The sequence below is a fragment of the Myotis myotis genome, unplaced genomic scaffold, assembly GCF_014108235.1.
Source record: "Myotis myotis isolate mMyoMyo1 unplaced genomic scaffold, mMyoMyo1.p scaffold_m19_p_9, whole genome shotgun sequence".
NCBI classification, from domain to species: Eukaryota; Metazoa; Chordata; class Mammalia; order Chiroptera; family Vespertilionidae; genus Myotis; species Myotis myotis.
Genome location: NW_023416401.1, coordinates 6,136,168 through 6,158,377, shown reverse-complemented (window position 1 = coordinate 6,158,377; position 22,210 = coordinate 6,136,168). Strand labels below are relative to the sequence as shown.

The window sequence follows — 22,210 nt, the reverse complement described above, 5'->3', positions numbered from 1 at the left end:
TTTTCAAAACATGCAATGTGTTGATGAACCCAACATGCTTACTATGAATCACACACACAAAAGCCTTCATACAAGTTCTTATATGTTTCCAGGCACATTTTTCCCTCTTCTCTTTGACATCAAAGTGCTCAAACAAGCCTCCCGCAGCTTTGGGCCGAGATTGAAATGACTGCACTAAATACTACGGAAGGGGTTGGATTCGGGGCATGTGTATCGCCTGCTGGTTGCTATGTTCTTATTTATTTTACTTTCTCCACAGAAGACGCGTGGCCTTCCGTGGGCAGAAGCACAGGACGGAGGCCCGCGGCCGCCGGCTCACCTGCTTCAGGGCCTTCTTGGTGTGTTGCTGGAAGGAAGACACCAGCTTGCTCGGCGCGGCCGTGTTAGGAAGGCTGGGATCCCGAGTGCAAGAGGCTTCGTCGGGCACCTGCTTGGCACAAACTGGAAACACACAGAGAGAAGGGTATTACTAATTTGAATTCCTTTTCTTTTATATCCACTGTCATTAACCGGTAGCTTTTCTCCAGCTGAACATGGATTCCTAAAATAACATGAAAGAGCGCAGTGCAAAGGAGAGCCGCTACCTTTGAAACAAGGGATCATTTAATAGCTGTGAGGCCACAGTCCCACTTTGCCAGGCCTCCATTTTCTGACCCCCTGACTGATGATGATCCCCATGTCACAGGGCCCTTGTATGGACATAAAAAGGAACACAACGTCTCCCTCGAGAGTCGGGGGTCAGTAGAGACTTGGCAGTTCTGAGCGTGGAGACGAGGCCACGCGCAGTATCGTGAAGAAACAACCCAAATTAATGGAAGTGCGTTAAATCCATCAACCTTGGAGGCCGTGTAATTCCTCCATCCCTCCTTCGACAGAGTCCCTGGCCTCCTGCGGCATGTGCATCCCTCCTCGGGGCCAAGTCACGTGGCACGAGAAGAAAAAATGAAATCCAACGTGCCAGCTGTCAGGTGAAGATGATGATTTCCAAGAACACGGAGCCCTGGGCAGAGGGCGACAGGACTGGCCGTTTGTCCCCGAGTCGAGCTTCCCTGATGCTCACTCCACAGACCGCTCCTTAGAAAAGACTGCTTTTCAGAAAAACCACGGCCTGGCTGGCACGGCTGACCCACGGGCCCACACTCCCCGCCTGCCCTCTGAAACCTGGAGCACGTCTTTCCGTCCTCACCCCTCCCACCGGAGAGAGGAGGGTTACCACTGGGGCCGGGAGGGGGCGGTCTGCAGGGGTGCGGACTGGGACAGGGAAGGAGTGACTGGGAAAATCACAGTGGGGAAGCACTATGGCCACTGGCAGAAGGCAGGCTCGGGTCAGAGGCAGGAGGCAGGAGGGAGTGAGATGGAAGAAAATAACGTAAGGACGTGCGGTAAAAGCTCAACGTGTGGCTTGCTAAGGACAACGGGGTTGACACTAATCCAAGAGAATTTTCCAAGGAACAGCAGCGCAGGAGGACGCTGACCCTCGCGTCAAAAACACACAAAACAAGGGAGAGGGGGAGCGATGCTGGTCGGGCCCGGGAGCGCTCGGGGGCCCAGCGCTGCGAACACCCAGCAGCTGTGGACGGACTCAGGAGCATGTTGCCCAGAAATGGAATGTGGGTCATCACAGACAATGCTTGGGAAGAAGCGTTCATCAAGTTTCGTTTCAGCACAGAAAGCAACCGGCAAGCCAAACGGAACACGTTTCGGACGATAAAATAATGGTTGGTTATTAACGCCAGGCGCTTAACCCGTGTGATCTCATGTCTTCCTCACAGCTCCCGTGCCCGGTGGACAGGCATCACCTCCAAACAGAGAGAGAAAACTAGGGATCGAAAAGGCTCGATCACGGGCCCCTGGTCACACAGCCACGGGAATAGCAGAGCTGGGTCCCCAGGCCAGGCCCATCCTTTTCCACTGGAAATACCTGGCGTCAATGCCAAGAGCTGATGCCGACAACGCAACGTCTAGAGCAGCCTGCTTTCCCTGCACCACGCTGGCAGTCCTGACACAGGAGGTGGCTGGGGCCCAGGGAACAACGCACTCAGCCCCGTCAAGAGAAAATCGACAGCCGTCGGCGAGAATGACCGGCCCAGGAGAAGGTGCGGTTCAAGTAGCAAAAGGACTTGCCCATGGAGATAGTGCGAGAAGTCATTGAACTAAAGATCAGGTGACCTTTTCTGTTTGATACCAATGAAATGTTTCCTCAAAACAGTCTAACTGTTCCAGTTAAGAAACATACTAAAACACCGCTGGCATAAACCACAGGCTCCTCGCTTCCCTCCTTGAAATGACAGCTGGAGGAGGACTTTGTACACTCTCACAAAGCTTACTTGTTCAAAAATATTAGAAATAACCACTAGTTGGCCAGACCTAAACGAGTGTGAGAGAAGCCTAGCCAGAAGTAAAGTGGGCATTAGCAAATACGTCTTATTACTTTTGCATTCTTAGAGCAGTATTTCCATCAAAAAAAAAAAAAAAAAAAAAGGAAATGTACTGGTTAATTGAAAAGGATAATCCGATGGATTTTAGGGACTTTATGGAAAATATGAGAGTGCTTCTGACTTCTGGACATCTAAACAAATTTACCAGTTTTCTTGGGAAAGGATAGTCTTCATAAGTATTTCAGAGGTAAACATCAACGCAGCAGGGTCAAACACCACCAGCCGCTTCATCGTGTGTGTGTAGTTAAACCCTCGGGCCCGCTATGTTTTCGGATGCTCCCATAAGCAGCAGACCATCAGCGGTTGCCTTCCTGAGGGCGATAGACACCTAACTTACAACTCAACTCGCTCCTTTTCTCTCCGACTCAGGAGACCATTGCATCATGATACCCATTTCAGCATCACCATATGTGCTGCAGAGTCTGGTTTAAATTCAGTATTAAATTCACGGTGCTAATGGTGATTCGCATGTATGCACACAGTGTTTCCAAAGAAAGATTTTTGTTCAACTTGAGGTCTAGATGGAAGGCAGGACCGTAAAACTGAAACAGTGTCAAGAAATACTATGAAGTTTTCCCCCAAGGTGATTCATTTTCCTCTAAACCAGCTCTAGTCTGCTTTATCTGACCTTCCAAGACCCCGGGGAAGGATTACAAGAATTCCTTTACTACCTAGGCACTTCTTTCTCCAACCCTTCTTTCTGGGATTTAGTCCTATTTTTCTGAGTCAAACTGTTTTTTCTAATTAGTAAATGCTGATACAATCATTGTAAACTAGAATCTTAAAGAACATAAATGTAATAGAACATAAAATCTATAAGGGAGTGTTCCTTTGGGTTAAAAACACTTTTGCCCTAGCGGGGTTTGCTCAGTGGTTAGAGCGGCAGCCTGCGGACTGAAGGGTCCCGGGTTCGATTCTGGTCAAGGGCACATGCCTAGGTTGCGGGCTCGGTCCCCAGTGGGGGGCGTGCAGGAGGCAGCCAATCAATGATTCCCTCTCATCATTGATTTCTCTCTCTCTCTCTTCCTTTTTCTTCCTCTCTGAAATGAATAATAATAATTTTTAAAAAGGCATGTTTAAGGGGAAAAAAGAAAGAGAAACATGGGTGAGGCACAGTGTAATGAGTCCCTAGATTTCCAAGGGTATGCCTGCATGCACGCCTTGACAACATGGCTGTTGACCTGGGCGTGTCGGGCATGAATCACTCTTGTGCCATGGATGTGCGGAGGGTGGCTAACTCTAAAACACTGTGTCGCTGGACTGTGCAGGTTCTCGCAGATTTATCTTCTGACACAACACATGGTTTCCACTTGGACTTATTCTTGTCGCTTTCTCAATAACAGGCATGATAAATAAATAACGGAGGGTTTATTTTAAACAGTGGCCTGAATATTTATCTAAGGGACTGAGTTTGGCCTCTGAAATCCAAGCCAAAGAAAATGAATGCTAAAGAAAGGACCTGGGGAAATCCCTGTACACGGAGTTGCCCCGGGAGCCAGGAAGCTGAAGGATTCGGACAGATGTTTTATCCAGTGAGTATCCCACACGCACGGGCAGCTTAGAGAGGGACGCCTCCTCGGCATTCGGGACAGAAGGGGAGCTTTCTCCTGACCGTGCACTGGCGCCATCACAACACGCATGCCAGGGTCTTATCCCTCCAAGCCCCACAGGACTGCCTGCTCCTCCACGGTGGACACACGGATGAGGAACACAATTCTCAAGCGACAGGAACCCTGTTTCTGAGTACATATGGCTTGACTGCCCAAACTTGGCCAGCCACAAGCACAGTGCAAAGCTAATTTGCTCCTTTTAAATTCAAGCTGTGGATGGGATCCTTGGTATTTGCTGCTCATCTGCTTCTCCGTTCTTTCACTCTCAGACTCCCAAAGCCCTCCTCCAGCATGTTCTGTTTGGGAGCAAAGTGAGGTGGAGGGTGACGGGATCCTGGGACGGGCGTGAAGGTGGAGAAGCCGGCGCCTGGGTTCCAGCAGGCCTGGATTTCGGCCTCTGTCCTCAGGGTCTCCAGCCTGCCCCTCTCTCCTCTTGTTCACTCCCCGTTCATCTTGAAAACGTGGCTGAGCTGGAAAATATGGGTTAGAGCTCATACTTTTTAAGTTGGGTGCTAGGAGAGGGGATGGTGCCGTTCCCTCCCATCTCATTACTAACCCATTGGCAGGTGTGCAAGAGGCCTTTGACCTTGAACTTGAGACACAAAGAAGGGCGGGCTCAGAGGGCAATCTTGACTCTGTCTCTCCTTCCAGACTCACATCTTGGTCGCCCCCCTCCTCCCATCCCCACCCTCTCTGATCCAGCCACCAGAGACCTGGCTGGATTCCCTGAACACATACACTTGCTGCATTTGTTGCAATTGTTCTGACTGTCCCTCTTCCACGTACCCTTTCTCCATCTCTCTGCCTGGAAAACTCATTTTTAAAATTACATTTATTGAGATAAGCCTGGCCAGCATGGCTCAGTGGTTGAGCATCGACCTCTGAACCAGGAGGTCACGGTTTGATTCCTGGTCAGGGCACATGCCTCGGGTGCAGGAGGGAGCCGATCAATAATTCTCTCTCATCATTGATGTTTCTATCTCCCTCTCCCTCTCCCTTCCTCTATAAAATCCATAAAAATGTTTTAAAAATTGTTGAGGTAACATTGGTTAATAACATTATATAAATTTCAAGTGTATGACTTTATAATAAACATCTGTATTCTCTACTGTGTCCTCACCAAGAAGTCTGGTTTCCTCTGCCTCCATATACTTGACCCCCTCTCCCTCTCCTCCTTCTCCCCTGGTAACCACCATTCTGTTGTCTGTGGCTATGAGGTATGTTTGGTGCTTTCTTTTTGGTTCACTTGTTGCTTTTTGTTTTATACCTCGCATGTGAGTGAAATCATATGGTTCTTGTCCCTTTTCTATCTGACTTATTCCCCTTAGTATAATACCCTCAAGTGCCGGGAGCCGGTCCATGCTTGCTGTTTCAAGGGACCTGGCATATATGGCATACTGTTCTTAATATGTTTGCTCACCTTCTTGGCACTATGTGTTTTAACCAAGGTCTCTGAGAAAGGTTGTTTCCCCAGGTAGGGATTTTCCCCTGAAGTTAGGGAGGGAATAAAACCCCTCAACTAAGTACAGGCGGGTAATTAATCACTTTAACTATGAACAATCATGCTTAAGCTACATAATCTTTACTCCCTGGAATGGAGATAAGAAATGCCCTAACCTTTGGAATAGAGATTGATAGGCTTGAATCAACTGGTATAAATACAGATGTAACAAGACAGCAAAACAGAACCTACACACAGAACTTAGAAGACAGAACCTACACAGAGCCTAGAGACAGAAGAACTTCGCTGGAGAGAACATGGCAAAAGATCCTGGACAGAAACTGGCAATAGAACCTAGAGACAGAACCTAGCGAGAGAACATGGCTGAAGAACCTAGAGACAGAACCTGGCTACAGAACCTGGATAGAACATGGCAAGAGAACCTGACTAGAACCTGGTGACTGAACCTGTCTGGAGAACCTGGACAGAACCTGGCTGGAGAACCTAGTGAGGGAACATGGCTACAGAACCTGGCTGGAGAACCTAGCAAGAGAACATGTACACAGAACCTGGCTGGAGATCCTAAGCAGAGCCTCTCTGGAGATCCAGACCAGAACTTGGCTGGAGATCCTGGCTAGGCTGCTGATCAACTGAACACTGTCTCCGTGTCCTTCCTTCTTCGCCGACTCAGTCCACACCTTTGGGAACCCCTGGACCTGCTGGGGTTGGACCCCGGCACTCAAGATCGATCCATGTCATTGCAAATGACAATGTTTCATCTTTGTTACGGCCGAGTAGTATTCCACTGTCTATATGTACCACTGAGCATTACTGACAAGAGCCAACACAGGGAAACAACCCAAGTGTCCTTCAACAGATGACTGGACAAACTCATCTTGACGGACCCAACTCACACGGCCTCCCCCAAAACTTTCCTGACCACCCCGGTCTCTGAGGTGGGCTTACTCCTCCCCGAATCACGTTCCCTCGGAACTTAGTGTCCGAATTCACCACAGTCCCAGGTGGGGAAGTGTCTGCCTCACCACCCACAGGCTCCGCAACTCAGGGACGGATGTTACAGATCTATACATGTTGATCTATAAACGTTGGTTAAACTAAAGTGTCCAATTTGATTTCCATTAAATTTACCTAAACACTTTCTAAAGCTAACTTTCAATCACTGTTTTTAATAAGAATTCACAGAAGGAAAGGTCAGCGAAACAGTTTTTCATTATGGAAACGCACACATAAGAGGTGAATTTACTTATTTATTTTTTAAAGTCTTCATTGTTGAAAGTATTACATATGTCCCTTTCCCCCCAGCCCCATGTACACCTTTTCTAGCCCATCCCCACCCCTCTGCCCCAGGCTCACTTCGAAAACGGAAGCCCTATTTTGAAAATGTTTAAAATATCCTGGAGTCCATTCGGGCAAATATGGAAACTGAAGCACAGAACGTCCTATGCGAGTCAGTGGAAGACGCAGGGCCTGCCGCTAACTGCCGATCTGCTGTCCTGACTCACCGCCTTATTGTAAGAGAACAGTCGCAGTTTAGAGGCTTTGCAGACCGAAATAAAAATAAATTTAGAGTCATATTTAGACATCGCGATGCTTACTTGGAATAGTAGGAGCTGTGTGGGGACAGAACCACAAAACAGACCGGATGTTGCATAACACAGTCACTCCCACAAAGGGATTCGTGCGTCTCACTCGGCTGCACAGTAAGTAACAGGCTACCTGAGGCCACTGGTGTTCAAAGGTGCAACCGAGGCAGGGAGAAGGGCCTCCTGGGTCAATCTCATTTCTACCAGTTCCCCCTCCAACGACCCCCTTTCCAAGTTTCTGAAAACTCATACTAGATTCTCTCACATCAACACAGTGATCTGTAGAAATAATCCTGACACACACAATAGTTTTAATACTGTTCTCATAAAGAAAACCTTAAATCCACGGCCACACATGAATTTGACCACGTGTGCCACGGGTTAGCATCCAGTCACATCTTAAAAGAGGGCTGGGTCTTAGAAGGAGTGTATTTTTTTATTATTAATTATTCATTCAGTTGTAAAACTTTTATTGAGCACTTTCATGCCAAGTCCCGTAGAAAATAAATGCAGGGAGAAAAACAGTGAATAAGACCCAAGTCCCAATGTTGAGACCACAACTTTTTAAAAGGTAACTTTCAAAGAACAATAGTATAGAACTAGTACTTTTACCTGAGAAAAACCAGGTCTATAAAAACCTAGTCATGATAACTACAATTTGTTTTGAAAGATTAACAAGCAGATAATTTGAAAGTATCCCTAATAAAAAAAGCTTCTGTTTGGAGAATGTGTGTGTGTGTGTATATATATATATATATATATATATATATATATATATATATATATGTATGTAACATCATAGTTACACTTGAAATTGTGTGCATCACATCTTCTAGAAATACACAGAAACAAAATTCGTTCCAAAAAAACTATTTAAAATGATGGTGAAGACCAGGCAAAACCCATCTGACCGAAACTAAATCTTTTCTGACCTCTATGTCTTATAGAAAAAAAATAGTAATTCCTTAATTCTTTTTTAATCTAGACTAAGGAACAGTGCCCGCTCCCAAAGCATTCCTATTCTAAGGTAGATATAAGTGTCTGGATTTAGATAATTTCCCTGTTGCATTAAAGAAAACATTCAAAGAGTATGAGATATCAAGACAGGCCAATTAAATAGAGCCATAATAACAACCAACTAATGGAAATAATAATTCCCCCTTAAACAAATTTTCAAGGGAGAAAGCATCTGAACATGGTATGTATTGATACGTGGCAATATTTCATACCATATCACCTATGAATAAAACAGACCTAATGTAACTGAAGCTTGTACTGTATCTATGGCCAGCTTCATTGGCCCAACCTAACGAATGTACTCAACCTGTCCCAGAGCAACTTAGTTTTACTAAAATCTCTGGATAGCCATAAAAATATCGCTGTAAACTCAGACAAGAGACACCCGAATCAGAGATAAGGAGATTTCATGGGAAAAACCTAGGTTTTAGGTACCAGCCTCACGCCACCTAACCCCTCCTACCACAGAAGCAGTACGGATTCCTCTCAGGGCCACGGACCGGGTGTCACTATAAGCTGCCGATGTGCGGGAGACATTAGCAGCTATTTCTCCTACACGGCACAACGCCTGTGCTGGTCTACAGTGCGTCAGGTTCCCGAAACATCTACACCAGCGATGGCGAACCTATGACACGTGTGTCAGAGGTGACACGCGAACTCATTTTTTTGGTTGATTTTTCTTTGTTAAATGGCATTTAAATATATAAAATAAATATCAAAAATATTAAGTCTTTGTTTTACTATGGTTGCAAATATCAAAAAATTTCTATATGTGACATGGCACCAGAGTTCAGTTAGGGTTTTTCAAAATGCTGACACGCCGAGCTCAAAAGGTTTGCCATTGCCCTACCCGGTTTGGCTCAGTGGATAGAGCGTCAGCCTGCAGACTCAAGGGTCCCAGGTTCGATTCCGGTCAAGGGCATGTACCTTGGTTGTGGGCATATCCCCAGTGGGGTGGGGGGGTGCAGGAGGCAGCTGATTGATGTTTCTCTCTCATCGATGTTTCTGTCTATCTCTCTCCCTTCCTCTCTGTAAAACATCAATAAAAATATATTTAAAAAAAAAAAGGTTCGCCATCACTGATCTACACGGACGTACAGCAACCCACCTAGAAAGTGGGAAATAGAAAAAAGGCGGGAGGAAGAGTATCGCCAAGAGGTTGGTAGGGGTCAAGGGTAAGTGCTCCCCTCTCGGGCACTGCTGCTCATCACTTTATACCCAACACGGGAAAAGGAACTCCAGGTACAACCAAGGAAGCGTGAGGAGGGGTTCAGGCAGCCAACTGCTGGAGAAATGGCTCTCTATGTCACTTTAGACAAAAAGGAGAGAATGGATGATCTGGTATCAACTTTAAAAGTACTTTATTAATCACACACTGCATACATCAAACTGAAGTGGGGCCAGCTAAGCTGAGTAATTTTGAGAATACCTTTAATTTTGATTTTATTTGAGAGGAGGTTTGTTTTTATTATGAGATCATAGTCTCTTTCCAATCCTTATCGCCACATGATGAACTATTTCCCTCACAGCACAGAAAATGAGGGGGAAAGTCCACTTAAATGGGCTAATTTATCTGCACTTAACAAGAAAACTCTCTTTTCTTCCCTGACTCTTGTATAAATCTTATTATACAAGAACAGAGGCTGCAGTTCCAGAGGAAAAATGTAAGAAAAAGGGGTCCCTGGTGGGTAACAGAAGTACAGAATAGGGACCTAGAAGTGATGTTAGACAGAGGCGGGCTAAGTCATTGGGGAAGTTGGGATAGAGGGAGTGGGGTCTAGATGATGTCCAGCTGCTCTCCACCATGAGGGAGGGCGGGCGGGGAGAGAAAACTCATTTAATTAAAAGCACAAAAGGTTTTAGCCTAAGAAAAAAAAATGCTTGCCTATCAAGGCTATCAAAAATGCAGAAAGGCAGGTAGAAAGGGACTGCGAGAGTCCCAGCCCTCGGGACATTTGCTGTTAGGATAATGTCTAAGGAATCGACTGGGTTAAGGAAAATGCTGGCAGGAGAGGACAGGCCTCCATGAACTTCCGAGGCCCGCCTGCTGCTCGGGAACTGTGAAAACCGTGGGCTGGGATGAAAGCAGGGAGAGCGAGAACGAGTGGGCCGCGGAAGTTTACATCCTGCCCGTGGCCACTGCTGACTGTGAACAGTACTACTCCCTTTCCTCCGCCCTGGCTTTCATGTGTAACCGAAACACCACCACTGTCACAGGCTCCGGTGTCTCGAGGCCACCAACGTGGAACAGGTGTCTCCATGAGCCAACAGCGCTGTCCAGGAAAATGCAGGTGTTGGATAAGAGACAAATGAGCTTCACCTGAGAAAATGGGGGACCTGGCAGGACGCCCCGCCCTCATCTACAGCCCTGTCTGGAGTGGCCGCCAGGTAGAAATTGATCGTGACGGCTCAGGCCATCCTGCCCAGACAAGCTCCTGAAACGCCTCGGGCAAAGCCAGGCCCGGAGGCCGCGAGGAGTGAGGCCTCAGCTGGGCCGGCGGCATCTTTTAAAGTTACTCAGAACAGCCCAGTCGGAGTGGCTCGGAGAGGAGCGTCAGCCTATGAGCCAGGAGGTCACGGTTCCATTCTGGGTCAGGGCACAGGCCCGGGTGGCGGGCTCGATCCCCAGTAGGGGGCATGCAGGAGGCAGCCGATCCATGGTTCTCATCATTGATGTTTCTATCTCTCTCTCCCTTCCTTTCTGAAATCAATAACAATATATTAAAGAAAGAAAGAAAGGTACTCAGCACACTCCATGCACAATGCACAGCCCCGCACAGTCCCCCCCCGCCCCCCGCCCAGGCCGTCTGACCCTCATTAGTCCACATGGCACTTCCTCCAGGAAGCGCCTCATCTGTGTGCAATTGCTGTCTCCACAGAGAGCCCCTGCACACGCCCCGGGCCCTCTTAAAGCGCTTTTCCCTTTTGAAAAGCGACCCCTCAAAGTGTGGCCTCGGAGGCAGCGAAAACAAAGAGTGGGCCGAGTAAGGTTTCCTTCAGTGAACACGTCTCTGCCAAGAATCACACAACCAGAACCCCCGTACAGAACGGGCCCTGAAGAATCGTGAAAAAAGGACCAGAGAAAATTCTTCAACTGCGGAGTCATTCCTTACCCTGGGACCTAAGGGCTGAAATGGAGGATGTATGTTCTCTATAATTTCCCCCCTAATAGACGCTTAAAATACTAATTCCCCCGCCGGATTGGGCTTCCTCCCTGAAAGCCATTAGGGTTAATAACATACAGGAGCCCATTTGATCTCTGTGGATGAAAATGGTACAGTCTCCAATTTCCTCATTAAAAAAAAAAAAAAATTAAACAGAATGGTTGCTTTTGAGTTTAAACATGAAATAGATGAGGGCCACAAGAGGAGAAGCTCATTTCCCTGCTAACAGTAATTTATAAAGAGAAGGTGAAGACTACCTACTGATGGTATCATTTTATATGAAATATAAACGGGTTACACAGCCAGCAACATGCTGTCAGTCAGTTTAATGTGTGTGAGCAAACTTATGATGCACCAATGTATTACGCTCAGAAAACAACTCAGACACACACACACACACACACACACACCCATAAATCTCTGACTAAAATAGCCCATAAAATTCAAAATATTTTCTTTGGGCGACACAGATCTATACTTATATTGGCATAAATGGTCATGGGTTGTCAACAAAGATATATCAAGTGATTCACCTAAATCACTCTTCGATCTCTAGAGCGAAGCTTGTAAAATGTGGAGAGTTTACTTTCTCGAGCCTGTAAGCCTCATTCTTATTAACTTGAGACACTGTTTAGGAGTCAAAGAAACGTAACACATCACTATAGTTCTGTGTCTTGTAAATTCTATAATCAATAATACACCCCTTTTCCCACACTGTGAAAATTTTAAACAACACTATAAAACACAGTATCTTGGCAAAGCGACTCCCGCTTCAAATCCAGCCGCTGGCTGCGAGAAGAGGGCCCAGGCATGGCTGTTCTTATCTTCTTTCTACCCAAGGGCTCCAGTGCTACTGACTGGAATTAAGCTGCTAAGATTTTTTTTTTTCCTTCCCAGTTTTCGTCAAGTGCTTTCTTTTCAAATGCTTCTCTGCTGACCCTCTTTAATTAAGGGTGCAGCCAAAGTCAATTAATCTTTGTTAATCTGAAATAACTCTTATGGTGGCAGAGGTTTATTTTTCCGAGTGCCACAAGGGTGTATTTCAGATTGATAGTGATTAGTATTCACCTCAATACCTCCCAATATTTCATTCCAGAGGAGAGATGGAAAGGGAGGAGGGGGATGAGATAAAAATAAAAAGAAAGAAACAGATGCTGGCAGCCTTCTCTCCTCCCCCTCCTCTTGCCCTGCCCTTCCTCCCATGTCCACACCCCCCCCCCCCCACAGGCCCCACCTTCTCCCTCTGATTATACTTTCAAAGTGTATTTGCACAGCTGTAAGAAGTATGGGTATTATATCCATTCAAACTTCTGGTTCAAATATGTATTCGACACAGGGTAAGCAAGAAAATCACCTACACCAGCTCAGTTTCCGGGAATTGATTCTGGATTTGTAAGAAATCGCGTGGCATCCGTCTTCTTCATCTGGATGAGCCAAGGGCTCCTCTTTGTCGAGTTCTCAAGTTTATAAGCGGAACAGACCTGGACAAATGTTGAGAAGGCAAACTGCATCCATGGCTCCTGGCTCACAGTGACCCCTGTGGTTCCAGCAGGCTCTCGGGGTTACACACGTCTACCTGGGCTTGCCACTTGGACGAGACATTGAACTTAGCTCTAAGTCTGTTTGCTCACTACGAAAAAATAACACAGCAGAGCACAGGAGTGACTATCTCACAGGACTGCCGTGAGGATTCAGCAGCATGCACGGAGCTGACAAAGGCTGGGCACTATAAGCACTCAATGTATTTTCAGTGTCTAGGTTTTGAAAACGAATCCTAAGGCTAGGTTAATAGACTATAAATATAAGTATATTATATTTGCAGGGATGAAAAATATACTTGTCCTACGAGAAGCAGTTGTGGTTTGCAATAAGATGCAAAGTGGGCAAATCAAGGAATACTCAAGGAAATAAGCTACATATTTACTGTTCTTTCAATGATTCCCCACAGCAATTTCCCTAATGCCATTTCCAAGGAGGGGCCAGGACATTCTAGTTTGGGTCACGTCAGCTGGAGATGTGTAGGGATGTGTTCTTTGGCTGAGGACCTATTCACATTTCCAATTAGGGGAGTTTGCTTATCACACTTCGGTTTAATTATTGGCTGAGTGCTCTCACCCTCTCCCCGACCCCATCCCAGCCACTAACATCCTCCCGCTCTTTCCTCTGAAATTCAGGATTAGTCATTAGCAAAAACCTCCTAGAATCCCCTTCTTTGCACACTCCTTTGCATCTTAATCTACAGAACCCAGCTCGCTCCTACGGACACTTCTTCCTCTTCCACCCACCCTCTCAGGCAGCGGCCCCCCTCTCTGCCACAGGACTTGTACCACTGGATTAGAAATGGGGCAGGCGGCCTCCATTCCGCTTCCTGCTCCTTCAATGCCTCTGGCATTGTATCTCATGTCCTCAGACTATGGTGCCAATTACTCCTCCTCACTGTACTTACCACCAATGAACTCCTGAATGACTCCCCTTCGTTTTAGGAAGATTTAACTCCTAAATGTCATACCCTTTCAATGCTAGTTCTACCACAATCATCTGTTTCAATAGCCACACAGACGATCCTGTAATATTGTACGGCAGGACCAGCCTCTGCAACGGGAGTGGGGAATGCCCAGCCCACGGGCCACATAAGGCCAAGAAGTCATTTGGCCTGGCCCTGCCAAGGCATTAGTGACGAGTTAAGTAAATGTTTGACCATATAGAGCAGGCTAATGTCTATGCTGATACATTTGTATGGCCCGCGAATGATGATATAAATATCCAAATGGCCCTTGGTAGAAAAAAGGTTCCCCACCCCTGCTTTACAACGTCTTCATGCAAAAAAGAGAAAGCGACGTTTCCTCCCACTAGACCCTGTTCCAGGACACTAAGGTGGGGCCGTGGCGGACTGCTGACTTTCAGCTACGGATGCCCCCTCACCAGGGCACTCTGAAAAGCAAGTGCACACACTGCCTGGCCCCACCCCCCCAGGACAGCCTGACACCCAGCCTCCACCTTTCCTCTCACTTCAGACCTGTATTTCACGTTACCCCGAACTCAACTAAATAAACCTGAATACACTCCACTCTCACATCACCCGTTCTTTTAACTCATTTTCTCTCTAACAACAAATCACAGAACCCTGCCCCCCAAAGATGCCTCCCCCTTTCACACCATCCCTCCCACACACGGTCTTCACCCACCCCCTCAAACAGCTTCAATTCCACGGAGACTGATCGTAACTACTCTATTTCATGCACCCTCACCTCCCTCGCCCCTCACTCTTTTAATCATTGACGCCTGGCAAAATCCCAACTCTAGTCAAATCCAACTCTGTGCCTACTCTGCACTTGTTCAGTGATCGGTCATAAACATGACTGAGAAAAATGCACAGCCATGCTGACTGGCCTCATTCAATTCAAGATTAGCAACTTTAGGAGTATCCATAATGATGTCAGACTCTAGACAAACATTTCATATCTTCTCCTGAAGTCTCTACAAAACTATCTTCCCTATCCTCACCCTCAGCTGATGAGTATGTTTCCTATTTCACTGAGAAAAAGCAGCAAACTTCTACAAGTCCTCTCCCACATGTACTCACCTACCTTTATTTCTAGCCAAGCACCCGGACATTTCCGATGGCTTCCTTAGAGAACCTCTCCCTAGAACAGTGATGGCGAACCTATGACACGCTTGTCAGAGGTGGCACGTGAACTCATTTTTTTGGTTGATTTTTCTTTGTTAAGTGGCATTTAAATATATAAAATAAATATCAAAAATATGTCTTTGTTTTACTATGGTTGCAAATATCAAAAAATTTCTCTATGTGACACGGCACCAGAGTTACGTTAGGGTTTTTCAAAATGCTGACACGCTGAGCTCAAAAGGTTCGCCATCACTGCCCTAGAACTAAATAAGGCCTAGCTCCTCCATGTTTAAAAGGTCCCATTTCCGCCTGACCGGTTTGGCTCAGTGGATAGAGCGTCGGCCTGCGGACTGAAGGGTCCCGGGTTTGATTCCGGCCAAGGGCATGTACCTTGGTTGGGGGCACATCCCCAGTGGGGAGTGTGCAGGAGGCAGCTGATCGATGTTTCTCTCTCATCGATGTTTCTAACTCTCTATCCCTCTCCCTTCCTCTCTGTAAAAAATCAATAAAATATATTTTTAAAAGGTCCCATTTCCTCCCCGCCGGTGTGGCTCCGTGGGTGAGCACTAACCCATGAACCAAAGGTCCCCTGTGATTCCTGGTCAGGGCATGTGCCAGGGTTGCAGGCTCCATCCTCGATAGGGGTGTGCAGGAGGCAGCCACAAGACGCTTCTATCTCTCTATCCCTCTTCCTTCCTCTCTCTCTAAAATCAATAAAAACTTATCTAAAAGACCCTATTCCCTCTCATCATATCATAAGCACCTAGCAATAGGATACCTCATCTATCAACTGACCAAATGTACATCTCCAGCAAGGTTTTTCCCACGAGTTTAAGACAGGTAAGTCCAATTATTTAACATATCAATATGGTTGTTGAAAATTAATCTCATACTCAGTATGTCCCAAACTAAGTTCCTGATCAATAACCCTTGTTAACAAATTCTCCTCCTCGACTGGATTTTTCCATCGGTATACAATTATTTTAATATTTACCTCTCCTATTAAAAAAAAGTTTCTCTTGGCTCCACTTTCCCATTTCACTCCTTCCCTTTACCTCAAAAATCCCTGAAAGAGTTGTCCACACTTGGGGTCACCGGTTTCTGTTCTCCCCTTCTCTTGAGCCCACTCTATTCAGGCTTGTGGTCTCACCAGTCAACAGAAACGGTCCTTGTCAAGTTCGACAATAGCCTCGCAAAGCTAGGCCCGACAGCTATTTCTAAGCCTTCGTTATACGTCGACCTATCAAAAACATTTGCTACAGTTGAGTCAGTTCCTCCCCACAAACACTTTCCTCACTTGGTTTCCAGAACAGACCATGTGTCCTCCTGCCCATTTACCCTCAGCCTCATTTGCTGGTTCCTACAATCCTGCTAACTTTTAACATTCAAGTGCCCCAGAGCTTCGTCTTTGGACCTCTTCTCTTTCCTGTTTACCTTCAGTTTCTTGGTGTTCTCATCCAGTTTCTTGCCTTTGAATCTCATCTATCAACTGACCAAATGTACATCTCCAGCAAGGTTTTTCCCATGAGTCTAAGACAGGTAAGTCCAATTATTTAACATATCAATATGGTTGTTGAAAATTAATCTCATACTCAGTATGTCCCAAACTAAGTTCCTGATCAATAACCCCTGCCCCAAACCGATTCTCTGGCAGGGTCGCCATCTACGTTAAAGACAATGCTATTCTGCTCTTGGCTCACACTCAACCCTTGGAGTCATCTCGAACTCTTCTTTCTTTCATAACTGCATTAAATTCAGCTTCTTCTATTGGATCTACATTCATATGTATCCAGAATCCAATCACTTATCATCTTTCTCTTATTCACACCACCATCACCTCTTCTCTAGATTATAACAATAGCTTTTTAACCAGTCTTGCTGTTTTTACCTGGTTAACATACAATCTATATCTATCTACATACATATATAAATAGATAGAGGTGAAAACAGATTGATGTCTATATGCCTGTATCTATCTATCTATGTATTGTACTGAGTGATCCTAAGTGAGATCATCGTCTCTTTAGCTCAAAGCCCTACAATGGTTTAACATCTCATTCAAAACAGAAGCCCACATCAAGGCACTATATAGTCTGGCCTATAACTTCTCTTACTTCTTAATTTACCATATTTTGCCTTCCTCCCCCCTCCCCCTTTAGCTCTTTCTGGCTCCCAACCACACTGGCCTCTTGATGTTTCTGGAACATTCTATGAACTCTCCTGCCCTAAGACTTATATAATTTCTGCTGCTTCTACCTAAAACTCTCTCCCATTAAATATCTTCTCCCTCACTCCCATTGGGTCTTTTCTCAAACGTACCCCTCTCTCCCACTTTTATGTCCTTATTTATGTTGCCCCATATCACTTGTCAGCACTGAATAAGCTATAAATTTTACATATCTGTGTTTTAAAAATATATATGTTTTTTATTGATTTCGGAGAGAGGAAGAGAGAGAGAGAAATAGTAACATCAATGATGAGAGAGAAACATTGATCAGCTGCCTCCTGCATGCCCCCTCCTGGGGATTGAGCCGACAACCCAGGCATGTGCCCTGACCAGGAAATCAATCCAATGATCTCCTGGTTCAGAGGTCAATGCTCGACCACTGAACCACACTGTCTGGGCTACATATCTGTAAGATAATTGTCTGTCTCTTTACCAACACTGACATCCATGAGCAGTCTCTTTTCACTCTGGATTTTCACTGTTGTGACTGCCATGTCAAGAGCAGTCCTTGCACTCAGTCCAGGCTCAGTATACACGTTGAGAGACAGCACACAAGTGCTGATGCAAATGGGCAGTACAACTAGAGGGGCGACCCACCAAGATTCCCTCTGTCCTAAAGGAGGAGAGTCTGCCCCACTCACCAGCCCTTCCAGGAAGCCAGACATCGCTGCGCACGCTGATGTGTCCTCCCTCTAAACACAGGACCTGCCCAAGCTCACGGTACAATTACAATGGTGGTGGGTTGAGTTTTCAAAAGGTATAGGATTAGGGACATCAAATTCAATGAAAGCTGATTGAAAAAAACAAAACAAAACTCTACAAGGCTTATTTCAGCCATTTGACTAAGACAAGACCCTGTGTTTCCTACACTGACTTGCAATCTCTGCTGCAGACCAGGTAGGCGCTGAGGTGGACTCCATCTCGGGGGACCATCAGAGAACACACCAGCTTAAAGGCAGGGTGCCTGGTACAACACCAAGGGACTCCTGTGGCCAATAATAAAACGTGTGGCTTTGGCTATCAGTGACATACATTGTTTCCACAAGGATCCGGTAAGGTCTGTCTGTTTAAAGAAAAGAGACCGATTTCTACGAGTCCACTGACAGGGACTTTAATGACACAACCTTCCTCCCCAACCACCACCAGGGTCCACCTGTGGGACCAGTGGGCAGCAAGTGGAAAATAATTACGGCGACTTTTGCGGAACAAAACTTTGCCAAAACTGCAACACAGACACTACATACACAGCAGATTCATATGCAAATGTCTAGAGAAAGATAAAATGAATTCACCTGGAGAAAACTCAGGGGTGGAAATGCCCCCTTAGAACTGGAAGGGCTGCTTACTTTTCAAAAGTGTTCATAAGAATAGGACTTATGTGGCCCTTGTTTCACTAGGAGGAATGAGAACACTCAGATTACCTTATTATGGACAAACCTGGAAACGAAGCTACTATAAAACTACTAGTAGCCCTGTGCACGAATCTGTGTGCGAGTAGCTCGCTGCCCCACCCTCCTATACCTCTCTGTGGCTTGTAGATGGGTCATGACGTTACAGTGTCCCGGCTAATTTGCATATTCCTCTATTATTATCTTAGACTGTAATGTCAAGCACCGTCAGACATACACCCCCAGCATACTCAAGCCTCACATAAGACTTAGCCACCAGGTACCCTCAGGTGACCTCTCACCTGGCATGAGAAACATGCTGATAACACTCACGATTACCCTGGGGAATCCATCCAAAATGAAAATGAAATAAAAGCAAAAAGCCAAAAACTGTTTACTTTTCTTAGGTATGAACCTTTTGAATCACAGTTGTTTGATGATAAATCTAAGCAGGCGATAAGCACTTAGAAGAAAAGGGTATCGACAGTGGTAGGGAATTCAGTCAGTGAATTGTTGGAATTCGATATGACTTTTGAGGGAACAGGGATTCCATCCTGAAATCCATCTCACTGACCTCCGTGTCCTTCCCCCCGGGCGCTGGCCTCCGCCATTTCTGTGCCATCCACTTCCGACTCGCAGCCTAAATCCAACGTCCCCTCAGCTGGGCAGGACGACTCCTCTTTCTACATCGTTTTAAAAAATGATTTACGGAGATGTGTTAGCAACTGAAAACATTCAACACACTTCCAGCACCCTAACGCATCACCACATTTACTTGTCATTTGAAATTTTAATACTGACTTACTGTTTAATGTAAAAGCACACCTTTAAAAAAACAAAACTGGCCCTCCCTGGTTTGGCTCCGTGGATAGAGCGTCAACCTGTGGACTGAAGGGTCCCAGATTCAATTCTGGTCAAGGGCACATGCCCAGGTTGTGGGCTTGATCCCCAGTGGGGGGCGTGCAGGAGGCAGCCAATCAAATGATTGTCTCTCATGATTGATGTTTCTATCTCTCTCTCTCCCTCTCCTTTCCCCTCTGAAATCAATAATTTTTTAAAAAAAGAAAATGTATTTATAAAAGCAACAACAAAAAACTGGGCAAGGCCCATTGCCACAGCTGAGTTTTTGGATAACCTTTTAAAAATCCATAAAAAATCCATTCCCCTTTGACATACATTGTTTTCATTATGTTTTTCAATTCTACATTCTCTCTTATGTTAGGAAATGACTTCACAACTCAGAATTTTAATCACCAAATGAAACACCCAAGTAGCTACAAAAAGCAACTAAAATAATACAAGGTTAACCTGTAGTTATTTTCTGAGACACACACAGTAACAAGAGCTTAATGCTTAGGAGCTGAGAAAGAATCTTTGTTTCTTTGCCAGGTATAACTTTTAACATTCAAAACAAAACCTTCTCACAGGAAATTAATGAACTTTCAATGTAATCCATCATTCATGAAAGCAGTGGCTTCTTTTTAATTCATAAGGAATAATACACTGCTTTTACTCCATCCAAGGCACATGACCGTTGGGAGACCATCGGCTTTGTCCTCGGGAATTCTGCATCTTAGATGGCGTTTCCCATTCCAGTGGAAAATGGGAATTGCACTCAAACAAGGAAGACTCCGTTATCTGCAGCTTTCTCTATTCTTCTCACATAACAAATATGCACTGTTAGTAAACCTGCGTTGAGATCACTGTTTGCTTTAAAAACCTAACAACATTTAAATCAGCAAGTTTTCAAGAAACATCTCCATTTCAGAGAATGGAGAGATTGCTTCTTTTTATGAAACACAGAAAGGCATCAGGTGTGAAGCTATGTATCCACCGTCGGCCATTAAGCCAGATCGTCTGTGGCAACTGTGATCTGAAGCTCTTGGCTGATGATCCATGGCATCCATCCATGTGGATTTTTAGGAATCAAGAATGCTAAGAAAGCCACAGCTATTTTCCATTACCATATGTTAGGCTGCAACCACAGATATGTTTTCCTTAAAGAAAAATGTCATTGTTTATTCTTAATATGAAATCATTTTTAAGACATCTGAAAACATTTAAGAGGCATCGAGGTCATTCTTCTAAACCTTTACCCAAATCTAATTTTGTTTACCTGACCATGTGGGGGGGGGGGGTGGGAGGGGAAATGCATGATACACAGGAATAACAGACATACTATGCAGAACAATGCAACTTACTTTGAGAGCATAGAGGCCTGACTTTCCAGGGATCTTGAAGAACGTTCCATCCCCTATTCGAGTGTTCGTGTGTAGCATTGCATTCAGACAGGCTAATGGAGAAGTCCCACTAGAAAACAAAAGTGCGCAAAAATGAAGCAGTCTGAGACGCAGCTCCTATGGCAGAACTGTTCTCTCGCCTCTTAAAAAAAAATCCTCTTGCATGCCTTTTAAAAATATCCTCCCAACCCTGAAAACATCTACATTACAATAACAGGCCAGTCCCCTTTGCCAAAGTTAATCAGATGCATCTGTCTTATAGGCTCCAGGCAAGTCTCCTGAATTGAAATTATGCTTTTATTCATAAAGCAACCAACACTATATTTCAAAGAAACCGAAGCCCAAACATTTATGTGGTGCTATTTTGCAAATAATACCAGGAAGCCTCGGTATTTAAATATGACAGACAACTTGATGGTTGCACTTGAGTGATCAAATAAACCCAAGTTCAAGGACAGTTCCGTCCTATAGGTTCAAAAGCAACAAAAGAATAATAAGAAACCCGGGAAAGACTGATTTGAAATTTAAGTTACTCATGGGATTGCATTTCTCACAAGGCTAAATAAAAATTTATATCTGTGTTTTTATCTCTGACACATCTTCAACACTAACATCCTTTTCTCAGTTAGATCTGTCAAATCAAGAAATGTGCGCTTGGGAATTCTGCCCAGCTAATAATTATGTTCTGCAGGAAAGATGCAAGTGACTGAATTATGAAATCAACAGTTTTTTTAAAAAAATAACTCTAACAGTATTAAACTAGTGATTAAAAATGCCGAAGCCCATATGTGCAAACATTACTGAAATGTACTCATCTACATAGAGAGATGTTTACGAAATGTATGACACATATGTATTTCCTGGGTTAGACTTTAGAGCTTTATTTTGTGTTTTGTTTGCAAACTGTTATCTTTGCAAACTAGAATTTAGAGCCAGAGTTATTACTTTCATTTACTTATATTTCCATACACATATGCTAGAAGACCAATAATTGGTTGAGCCAATATTGATTAGAATCCCTACCCCACCCTATTCACCTCTCAGGTGAAATATTTGGGGACAAGAGGACCTTTAAGATGATAAGGTTTAAATTTTTTTATTTTCTGTGATAGAAACATAATTTTGCATTACCGAATTAAAAGTTTCCTAAACAGCCACCATCATCAAATCTCTTCCTTAGCATGGAAACTCACCGATAAAATGAAAGAGCCATATTTGCTGAGTTTCCACAACATACTTAATAGCGAGTCAGCATATACACACATCCTGGTCCTCACGGTTTCTAAGTATTATAATAACAAGAGCATCTTTATCACTTTACACAGCAGCGCTCTGTGCCAACACGTCAATACGATGCCACTGGGCTTGACAGGGAGCGAGAGCCCGCACATAAACGTGGCTGCAGAACAATGCTGTTGTAACCCTGAAGTCCACACGGTGAGAATGCTGCGTG

The 22,210-nt window shown here is 45.0% G+C and overlaps 1 protein-coding gene across 1 annotated transcript in view; it reads right to left on the bottom strand.

Annotated features, from left to right (window-relative positions):
- ASXL3 (ASXL transcriptional regulator 3) overlaps positions 1-21,970 on the bottom strand; it is a 103,973-nt gene extending 82,003 nt beyond the window's left edge. The window contains exons 1-4 of the mRNA XM_036322652.1: positions 21,951-21,970; positions 20,719-20,827; positions 19,092-19,200; positions 320-441 (exon numbers count right to left, since the gene is read on the bottom strand). Coding sequence (XP_036178545.1) covers positions 320-441; positions 19,092-19,200; positions 20,719-20,827; positions 21,951-21,970 — 360 coding nt within the window. The remainder of the gene's footprint in view (positions 1-319; positions 442-19,091; positions 19,201-20,718; positions 20,828-21,950) is intronic.
- Between the last annotated feature and the right edge of the window lie 240 nt (positions 21,971-22,210).